Here is an 11,059-nt window from a genome sequence, read left to right on the forward strand (position 1 = left end):
TTATTCAGTTTATTCAGCCATCCTTCTAGCCAACCTATATCTAGATGGTTTGAGTGAACCTATCAAATAAGGCATCCAAGTCAAAACGTGAATACTGATTACTGGCTGTTATTTAATTCATACAAACTATTTGACCAAACAGATGCTTTGGTTATAAAATTCTTACAATCTTTAGTCAAAGCTACGAAAAATAGATAGTCACAAATTTTACTTTCTTTGCACAAACAGGTACACTCGCTTTCACTATATCCATAGATTCAATAATCACACCTCGTGCTTGACTACTTTAATATGAAAAGTATTTTTTAAACCTTAGTCAACCAAAGCACAAATTAATATCTAACATTGTGGTACATATTAGAGTGTAGGGGTGGGGAAACGGTTCTAGGTTCTTGGTTAACCGAGAACCAAACCTTATTTTTTCGGTTATCGGTTAACTAAGAACTGAAAAAATAAGGTTAAGGTTCGGTCCCGGATAGTGGATTTGGGATATAGGCGGTTCTCGGTTCTAACCAAGAACTGAAAGGTTAGAATCGAAGAATTGATTAGTGAGTTTAATTTTAATTTTTTGTAGATTATTTTAATTTCATAAACCCTACACCTTTTAAGTTTTGAAAAAACAATGCTGTGATAGAAACCAAACTCTATATCCCTGTAATTTGTCTGCATTTCAAACAAGAGAAACCACGAATCATCTCTCTGATTCAATAACCAATCTCATAACAGCTACTTTGTTTATTAAATTTGGAACATCAATGTATTAGATAAATATGGATCATTAGCAAATAACTTAAAATTCTCATATTGATATAGGTACATCGACTTATCTTCCATGAAAAATTACATAGTGTTTGCAATGAAGTCAATTCAAATATCTCGTGAGCTCTTTCATCTAAATTCTCGTAGCACACTGGCGCCACTGCTTTCTCCCATGCCGGCGATGACGAGGCAACTGCTTTCTCCTCGTTGCTCTGCTCTCTCCGACGAGGCAACGAGAGGCTGCTGCTCTCTCTCACGCCGGCGACGACGAGGCTGCTGCTCTCGCCACACTGCTGCTCTCTTCGACGAGGCTGCTGTCCAACTCTCCACGCCGATGCTCTCTCCTTTGGTTCCTTCGGTGGATCGAAGAACCGGTCGGTTAGGACCGACCAGTTCCTCAAGGAACCGAACCGACTAAAGGTTCAGTTACGGTTCTCGTATTTGGTTAAAAAGGGAGTCGGTTAACCGGCTAATCGGTTCGGTTAAACTGAACCGACCGTTTCCCCACCCCTATTAGAGTGTCCACAGGGGACCACCGCGGCGGTGGACGAGACGGAGCGGCGGTCAAAAACGTTTTTTTTTTATATTTTCTAAATTTATTTGGTGATGACTAGGCGGACAAATTTTTGTGGCTGTACTGTTCCGCCTCTATTGTGGATACTCTTAAATCTTTAACCGATATTAACAAAATTTTCTATATAATCCTACATGTGCTTCAACTCAAACACAAGATAAATTTGAACACACAACTATGGAGTTTGACATCCCATCAACACTCATCCCTCTAATTCCCTTTCTCCTCTTCCTCTACATGTTTCTCAAATCTCAAACCATCTCAAAATCAGCAAAGAGTTACTCACACATCCCCGGCCCCAAACCCCTCCCTCTCATCGGCAACCTCCACCTCATGCTCCGAGCCTCCTCCGGCCCCCACCGCCTCTTCCGTTCCCTCGCCGCCAAACACGGCCCCCTGATGCATCTCCAGCTCGGCGAGCTCAACTTCCTCATCGTCTCATCCGTCGATTTCGCGAAGCAAGTGATGAGAACCCACGACACCGTCTTCGCGAACCGGCCCCACATGCTGGGGGCCGATGAGCTGTCCTACAATTCCAGCAGCATCGGCTTCTCCCCCTACGGCGCCTACTGGCGCCAGCTGCGGAAGATCTGCGCGACCGAGCTTCTGAACGCTCGGCGCGTGCAGTCCTTCCGCAGCATAAGAGAGGAGGAGAGCGCGAGCATGTGCGAATGGATCGCTTCTCGGGATGGATCGCCGGTTGATCTCTCCGAGAGGCTTTACACGTCCGCGTACGATACTACGACGAGGGCAGCTGTCAAGGCGAAAACCGGAGAGAGTGAGAAGATGATTTCTCTGTTGCTGGAGTCCCTCAAGTTAGCTTCGGGGTTCATGATGGCGGACCTTTATCCTTCGGTTAAATCGCTGCCGTTGATCAGCGGAGCACGGATGAAGTTCCGACGGATGCGTCGCAAGCTGGACGAGGTGCTCGATGCCATCATCGAGCACCATAGAGCAGCCGGCGACGGCGATGATGATGCGAAGTTTGAAGGGTTCTTGGATATCCTTCTCAAGTTTGAAAAAGATGGGACTATAACTATCAACAACATCAAAGCAGTGCTCCTGGTATGTCTTTTTTTTTCCCTGCATAAATTTAGAATTAGAATTTAAAATTATACTTCTATCTGTCCTCCATTAATAGTCACACTTCATTTTTACCATAAATAGTAAGCAGGTCCCACATTCCACTAACTCAATTCACTCACATTTTATTATAAAACTAATATAAAAAAATGGGTCCCACATTCCACTAACTTTTTCAACCAACTTTTCTTTACATTTCTTAAAATCTGTGTCCGGCCAAAAAGTGACTCCTAATAGGGGACAGAGGGAGTAATATCCATCTCAAAGTTACGACTCGTATTCCGTTTCGGGTTGTCACTCGGTATCAGCCCACCAGTGAAACGAAACAGGTATGATCTAGACTTATTGGTTGAAATGGACTTCAATTGAGTCATTTTTAAAGGCACACAGCCCATGCCCAAGACCAGCCCAGATAAAACCCAAGTCTACTAATTCTATATCTTAATTACTTCTACTACTATGATTTTAATAATTGTCATTTTGTGTATGTTTATCCTAAATTTTTAATTTATTATATCTAATAAAAGTAATTTTTATGTGTAACCACTTACCAAGTGGGACTGGGCTGAGTCCAGATTTATAACAAAAACCCAACCCAACCCAACCCCCTTATATTGTGGGCTTGTATTGGCCCAGCCCATTTGTAATCTAGATAAATCACTTTATTTTGTTTAAGGCATATTCGGAACGTACTCCTTTAGAAACCTGGAGCGGATCACCTTATTCAAATAATACACCATTTCATACTACACTAATAAAATAATGACATGTGGATATTTTTTAAATTAATAAAATAAAAGACTAAAAGATTAATCATCATACACCAACATTTTAATTAATCAAACCAATAAATAAACGTACTTCCAATTCCATCTTGTTGGAGGAGATACACCATATTACTTCAAGTCATGAATGCAAATTTTCGAGCTGCTCATTCTTGAAACACCATTATTGTTCTTGAAATTTCACTTTCACTTTGTTATTTATCATTCTTTTATTTTTTCCCCTTTTTCTTCCCAATAGAAATTCCACTCTGATGTTTTTTAATTGTGGTTGTTCATCCTGTCTATGATAAATTTGTATTCAGAAATACAGAAAGGAATCAATATAAACTAAAATTATAATTACAAGAAATTAATAATATAATCCGTATTAATGATGGCACTTAGGCAACGCGGAGGAAGAATTTGAAAAAAAATAAAATCAAAGCCCTAATCACCAAAAAACATTCATTTCAAAATTATGAATCCCTCTAATTAAAATAAAACCCCATTCTTCCATCTCTGATTTCATCCATCCCATCCATGCCATAAATTTAGATTTTGTCGAGCTACTGAAAATTGAAAAACTAGCAGCAGCAGCAGAAGGCAGCGAGTGAAGAGAAAGAAGATGATTCAGTTGTTTTTCAGCCTAATATTCACTGAAATGGCGCTGATTAAAAAATATCCATATGTCATTATTTTATTAGTGTAGTATGAAATGGTGTATTATTTGAATGAGGTGATCCGCTCCGAAAAAAACCATGTTAAAAGTTTATGAAATTTCATTTTAAAACGATTGATAACAAGTAGAAGTGCTGATAAGAGTTGCTCCATTTACATACACTTAATGTCATTTTTTGCAACATCTTTTCCATTTAAGGATATGTTCCTAGGAGGAACGGACACGTCCGCCGCTACCTTAGAATGGGCAATGTCGGAGATGATAAGAAACCCGACCACACTCAACAAGGCACAACACGAAGTAAGGAAGGTTTTCGATGACAAGGGATACATAGACGAAGATAAGTTCGATGAGCTAAAATACCTCAAATTAATCATCAAAGAGACTCTGAGGCTGCATCCTGCATTGCCGCTTCTACTCCCGAGAATGAGTTCCCAGAGATGCGAAATCAACGGTTACGAAATCCCAGCAGGAACCAGAGTGATAGTGAATGGATGGGGACTGGGAAGGGACCCTGAGTATTGGAACGATGCAGAGAAGTTTATACCCGAGAGGTTTGAGGGAAGCGAGCATGATTTCAATGGGAGCAATCTTGAATACATACCATTTGGCGCGGGGAGGAGAACATGTCCCGGCATGTTGTTCGGGTTGGCCAACGTGGAGCTTCCGCTTGCGATGCTCCTCTACCATTTTGATTGGAAAATGCCAGATGGGATGAAAGATGAGGAATTGGATATGATGGAGGGCTTTGGCGCCACGGTTAATAGGAAGCACCATTTGCGTCTGATTCCCGTTGTTAAGCGACCTTTGCGTGCAAGTGCTGTACTGATTTAGGGAGTCTTTACTCTGAGTGATGGGAGTTTGTTTGCTTGATATTGTACTCCCTCCGTCCCCTATAATTTGTCACCATTTAATTCGGCATGGGTTTAAAGAAATGTAATAAAAAGTGGGTTGAAAAAGTTAGTGGCATGTAGTACAAACAGGTACACTAGCTTTCACTATAGCCAAGAAATACAATCATCAAACCTCTTGCTTGACTACTTCAATATTAAAAGTATTTTTTAAACCTTAGTAGTCAACCAAAAACACAAATTAACAACTAGTCCCTCCGTTCCCTAAATATTGTCCTACTTTGACTTGATACGATTTTAAGAAATGTAATGAAAAATGAGTTTAAAAAGTGAGTTGAAAAAGTTGCTGGAATGAGGGTTCTACTTTTATATACTCCCTTCCTCCATGAAATATTGTCCAAGTTAGATCCGGCGTAAATTTTAAGAAATGTGAAAAAAATTGAGTTGAAAAAGTTAGTGGAATGAGCATCCCACATTTATATATTAGTTTTATAATAAAACATGAGAGTAAAGAGTTGGTGGAAAGTGGGGTTCATTTACCAAAAATAGAAAAAAAACAAAGTGGATAACTTTTCATGGACGGACCAAAATGACAAAACTGGACAACATTTCACGGATGGAGGGAGTATTAGTTTTATAATAAAATAGGAGTAGGAATGAGCTAGTGGAATATGGACTCCACTACAAAAATGGTAAAAAGTGAAATGAGACAAATTTTCTGGTGCACAGAAGTGTGTGCCGACATTAGAAGTGTGTGCACAGAAGCATGAATGTACGCTATCCGTGCTAGAAGGAAGACGGTCACCGAGAAAGATTTTCTGGACGCTGTCAACAAAGTCATCAAAGGATATCAGAAATTCAGTGCCACACCCAAGTATATGGTTTACAATTAATCACTCTATCACGTTACTCTTTCTGTATCGTACGAGGTACAACAACTGGAGCAACATACATTTCGATCTTGGTTGCCAATTCGAAATGGTACGCAGTGGCAAACTCTGGCTTTATTTGTGGTGAAGTGAATTAGACTTGGATTTGAATTTTAAGTTTAGTATTTCAAATTTATTATTCCTGATATTCGAATAATCTGTAACAGCGAGTCTTTAACTTGTTCTCTGCAGTATCTTTCTAGTCAAGTTTAGTTGCTATTTTTTAGGAGTCTTATTAGTTGCTTAGTTAGTGGATTAGTTGCTGCAGTACGTGTTTTAGTGGTTAAGCTAATATTTTTTCTGTCTATTTAAGATCGAATGATCATCACAAATTAATATTCAAGTTCTACATTCGATCATCTCTCTATCTTCATCTTTTCTCATATTACTCTCTATTATTCAAAGCAATTTAGAGCTATAATCTCTACTTATTCAAGCGGATATATTAGAGAAGAGAGTGAGAGATTTGTGAGTTAGAAACTACAAAGTGATATCTAGAGCCTTTAGCATCTTAAGGTGATATCTAGAGTCATGAGTGTTGCTTCTCCAATTCTTGATGGGAGCAACTACCAGATCTGGCAAATAAGGATGCAGGCTTTTTTGGAAGGGGCTGACTTGTGGGAGGCTGTGGAGGATGACTACGAAGTACCTCCTTTGGGAGACAATCCAACAGTAGCCCAAATCAGGGCTAACAGGCAGGAAAGCGAAGGCGAGATCCAGTCTATATGCTGCTGTCACTCCTATAATATTCAACAGAATCATGCATCTAGATTCTGCTATGAGTATTTGGGAGTTCTTGAAGAAGGAGTATGAAGGAAACAAAAGAATCAAAGCCATGAAGGCGATGAATCTGAAACGGGAACTTGAAAGGCTGCATATGAAGGATGGTGAATCAATTCAAGAATTTGCAGATAAGCTACTGCCAACAAATTAGTTGTTTTAGGCACTGATCTAGGAGATGAACGGCTGATTGAAAAACTCCTATGTTCTGCCTGAAAAATTTGAAGCAACAATAGCCTCTCTTGAAACACCAAAAAAATCTCGGAGATGTTATTTGCTGAAGTTGTGAATGCTCTTCAAGCACAAGAGCAAAGGAAGATGTTGAGGTCGGTTGAAGCAACTATTGAAGGTGCAATGCGAGCCAAAGTGAAGCATGTTAGTCCCTGGAAGAAGAAGGCAGACACCAAAATATCCAATACTGATGCTGCTGGATCTCATTCTGGAAAAGGTAGTAACGAAGCCTGCAAACATTGTGGGAAGACTGGTCACCCGTTCTTTAAATGTTGGAGGCGACCAGATGTTAAATGCAGAAAATGTGGAAAGATGGGCCATATTAATTTGATGGGATGCTAACTGGCTCTCTGTCTATATTCAGGTGCCGACATTAGAAGTGTGTGCACAGAAGCAGGAATGTATGCTATCCGTGCTAGAAGGAAGACGGTCACCGAGAAAGATTTTCTGGACGCTGTCAACAAAGTCATCAAAGGATATCAGAAATTCAGTGCTACACCCAAGTATATGGTTTACAATTAATCAGTCTATCACGTTACTCTTTCCGTATGCTAGATACAACAGCTGGAGCGACATACGTCTTGATCTTGGCTGCCAATTTGAAATGGTACGCAGTGGCAAACTCTGGCTTTATTCACCTTTTACTTCAGTTGACATTGGCTTTAGTATCTCTGCTTATTCAGCCATCCTTCTACCGAACTCTTCTTGTTTAAATGTAATTTGATCAGAATGAAAGCGAATTTATTTGGTGGATTTGTTCATGATTCAGTTTATTCATCCATCCTTCTAGCCAACCTATATCTTTCTAGATGGTTTGAGTGAACCTATCAGTGTAAGGCATCCAAGTCAAAACGTGCATGCTGCGTGCTATTTAATTTATACAAACTATTTGACCAAACAGATGCTTTGATTTAGATTTTTTTACTTTTATTATAAATTATTACAACATCTGTCCCACGATAAGAGTAACACTTTGCCATTTTGATCAGTCCCATAATAACACCCACACTTCAATATCACGGTAAGTAGGTTTCATATTCCACTAACTTGCTTTAATTCACCTCTTATTGTAAAATTAATACTCTCTCCGTCTCAAGATATTAGACTCATATACTATTTTGGGATGTCTCAACATATTTGATCCATTTCTATTTATGGTAAAAATTTACTTTACTACCAACTCCATTTACAACACTTTCTAAATTCCCGTGCCAAAAAAATGTGGATCTAATATCTTAGGATGGAGGGAGTATAAAAAGGTGGGTCTCATGTTCCACAAAGAGTAACAGAGAGTACAATCTTTAGTCAAAGCTATAAAATAGCTAGACACTACTGGCTTTCACTAAAGCCAAGACATTCAATCATCACACCTCCTTCTTCAATATTAAAAGTAGTTTTTAAAATTACTCCCCTCACTGATGTCGGGCCCGGGGGCGCATGAGGGTCGGCGATACAACCTTTTTTTCACAAAAGAAGTAGTTTTTAAACCTTAATTTTCATCGATCATAGCAACATCTAAAATTGTCAACCAATAATACAAATTAACAACTAACATGGTGGGACATAATAAATCATTGACCGATATTAACAAATTGACAGCTGAAATTTTTTATATATCATAACAACTACTTCAACTCAAACACAAGAGAAATTTGAACATACAACCATGGAGTTTAACATCCTATCAACACTCATCCCTCTATTCCCCTTTCTTATTTTTCTCTACATGTTTATCAAATCTCAAACAATCTCAAAATCAGCAAAGATTTACTCACACATCCCCGGCCCCAAAGCCCTCCCTCTCATCGGCAACCTCCACCTCATGCTCCGCGCCTCCTCCGGCCCCCACCGCCTCTTCCGTGACCTCGCCGCCAAACACGGCCCCCTGATGCACCTCCAGCTCGGCGAGCTCCACTTCCTCATCGTCTCCTCCGTCGACTTCGCAAAACAAGTGATGAAAACTCACGACACTAATTTCGCAAACCGGCCTCAGATGCTGGTGGCGGAGGAGCTGGCCTACGGCAGCACCGGCGTCGGTACCTCGCCCTACGGCAGCTACTGGCGCCAGCTGTGGAAGATCTGCAGCGCTGAGCTCCTGAACGCCAAGCGCGTGCAGTCCTTCCGCAGCATAAGAGAGGAGGAGAGCTCGAATCTCTGCGAATGGATCGCTTCCCGAGATGGATCGCCGATCGATCTCTCCGAGAGGCTTTACTTGGAGCTGTACGACATCACTTCGAGGGCGGCCGTGAAGGCGAAAACCGGAGAGCGCGAGGCGATGGTTTCGATCATTGTGGAGTCGTTAAAGTTAGCTTCGGGATTCATGATGGCGGATCTTTATCCGTCCGTTAAACTGCTGCCGTTGATCAGCGGGGCGCGGATCAAGATCCGACGGATGCGTCGCAAGCTGGACGAGGTGCTCGATGGCATCATCGAGCGCCATAGAGCAGCCGGCGACGCGGACGAGGATGCGAAGTTTGAAGGGTTCTTGGATATCCTTCTCAAGTTTGAAAAAGATGGGACTTTAACTATCGACAACGTCAAAGCAGTGCTCTTGGTATGTTTTTTTTTTCCCTACAATTTTTATTCAATGATGCATAAATTTAGAATTAGAATTTAAAATTCTAATACTTCTGTCCCAAATTACTTGAATCATATTCTATTCCGGGCCGTAACTCATTACTTGAGTAAGAGTTGTCAACTGGGTCGGCACGACTTAAACCTTGTATGGCTTAGCCTACCAGTGAAACCATGATATAGGCTCATTGGTTGACGTGAGCTCCAATTGGGTCATTTTTTTACCCTATAGCCAACTTAGGCCCATCATAAGCCTAGCCCAGGCCCAAGACCAGCCCAAATAAGACCCACAACTACTAATCCTATATTTTAATTATTAGTTTATTACTATGATTTTAACATAATTTTATACCCCCTCCGTCCCCCATTACTTGACACAGTTTGCCATTTTGGTCCGTCCCCGAATACTTGACACACTTCACTTTTTCCATTTTTGGTAGTGGATCCCGTATTCTACTAACTCATTCCTACTCACATTTATTATAAAACTAATACTTTAAAAGTAGGACCCACATCCCACCAACTTTTTCAACACACTTTCCATTACATTTCTTAAAACCCGTGCCGGGTCAAACCGTGTCTAGTAATGGGGGACGGAGGGAGTATATGTTCCTTCTATCAAGTGGAAGTAAGCAGAGTCCAAATTTACCAAAAAAAAGCCCAACCCGATTCAATTGTGGGCTTGGATTGGCCCAACACATTATAAATTTAGATAAATCACTTTATTCTGTTGAAGGCATATTTGGAAATCTTCTTGATACCATGTTAAAAAACTTCATGGAATTTCATTTTAAAACAATTGATGACTAGTAGAATTATTGAGAAGAGTTACATAATTGTTATAGTTCTCCATTTACACTGTGAGACATTTTGTTTCATTTTTTCCAACATCTTTTCCATTTAAGGGTATGTTCGTAGGAGGAACGGACACGTCCGCCGCTACCTTAGAATGGGCAATGTCGGAGATGATAAGAAACCCGACCACACTCAACAAGGCACAACACGAAGTGAGGAAGGTTTTCGATGACAAGGGATACATAGACGAAGATAAGTTCGATGAGCTAAAATACCTTAAATTAATCATTAAAGAGACTCTGAGATTGCACCCTGCATTGCCGCTTCTAGTCCCAAGAATGAGTTCCCAGAGATGCGAAATCAACGGTTACGAAATCCCAGCAGGAACCAGAGTGATAGTGAATGGATGGGGACTGGGAAGGGACCCTGAGTATTGGAACGATGCAGAGAAGTTTATGCCCGAGAGATTTGAGGGAAGCGAGCATGATTTCAATGGGAGCAATCTCGAATACATACCCTTTGGCGCGGGGAGGAGAATTTGTCCCGGCATGTTGTTCGGGTTGGCCAACGTGGAGCTTCCGCTTGCGATGCTCCTCTATCATTTTGATTGGAATTGTGGTGAAGTGAATTAGGCTTGAATTTGAATTTTAAGTTGAGTATTTCAAATTTAGTATTTTTGTTATTCGAATAATCTGTAACAGCAAGTCTTTGACTTGTTCTCTGCAGTATCTTTCTAGTCAAGTTTAGTTGCTATTTGTTAGGAGTCTTATTAGTTGTTTATTTAGTGGATTAGTTGCTGCAGTACGTGTTTAGTGGTTAAGTTTGTGTTTTTTTCTGTCTATTTAAGATCGAGTGATCATCACAAATCAATATTCAAGTTCTACATTCGATCATCTCTATGTCTTCATCTTTTCTCATATTATTCTCTATTATTCAAAGCAATTTAGAGCTATAATCTCTGCTTATTCAAGCAGATATATTAGAGAAGAGAGTGAGAGATTTGTGAGTTAGAAACCACAAAGTGGTATCTAGAGCCTTTA

The 11,059-nt window shown here is 40.4% G+C and overlaps 2 protein-coding genes across 2 annotated transcripts; both read left to right on the forward strand.

The window, feature by feature from the left end:
• The first annotated feature begins 1,423 nt into the window (after positions 1-1,423).
• LOC125204938 (cytochrome P450 71D9-like) lies at positions 1,424-4,822 on the forward strand. Its single transcript, XM_048103712.1, has 2 exons — positions 1,424-2,398; positions 4,058-4,822. Exons 1-2 carry the CDS (start codon positions 1,511-1,513, stop codon positions 4,691-4,693), a joined length of 1,524 nt encoding a protein of 507 aa, XP_047959669.1. The 5' UTR covers positions 1,424-1,510; the 3' UTR covers positions 4,694-4,822.
• A 3,487-nt stretch (positions 4,823-8,309) lies between these two features.
• LOC125207014 (desmethyl-deoxy-podophyllotoxin synthase-like) lies at positions 8,310-10,651 on the forward strand. Its single transcript, XM_048106224.1, has 2 exons — positions 8,310-9,204; positions 10,130-10,651. The coding sequence occupies exons 1-2, from the start codon at positions 8,317-8,319 to the stop codon at positions 10,649-10,651; spliced, it is 1,410 nt and encodes a 469-aa protein (XP_047962181.1). The 5' UTR covers positions 8,310-8,316.
• Positions 10,652-11,059: the final 408 nt, after the last annotated feature.

This window comes from Salvia hispanica, chromosome 2, assembly GCF_023119035.1.
Source record: "Salvia hispanica cultivar TCC Black 2014 chromosome 2, UniMelb_Shisp_WGS_1.0, whole genome shotgun sequence".
Classification (NCBI taxonomy): Eukaryota; Viridiplantae; Streptophyta; class Magnoliopsida; order Lamiales; family Lamiaceae; genus Salvia; species Salvia hispanica.

Excerpts from the sequence above, each read along its gene's own strand:
- LOC125207014 (XM_048106224.1), top strand. The coding sequence starts at position 8,317 with ATGGAGTTTAACATCCTATCAACACTCATCCCTCTATTCCCCTTTCTT. Across the intron at positions 9,205-10,129 it reads ACGTCAAAGCAGTGCTCTTG|GGTATGTTCGTAGGAGGAAC; the intron begins GTATGTTTTTTT and ends TTTCCATTTAAG.
- LOC125204938 (XM_048103712.1), top strand. The coding sequence starts at position 1,511 with ATGGAGTTTGACATCCCATCAACACTCATCCCTCTAATTCCCTTTCTC. Across the intron at positions 2,399-4,057 it reads ACATCAAAGCAGTGCTCCTG|GATATGTTCCTAGGAGGAAC; the intron begins GTATGTCTTTTT and ends TTTCCATTTAAG.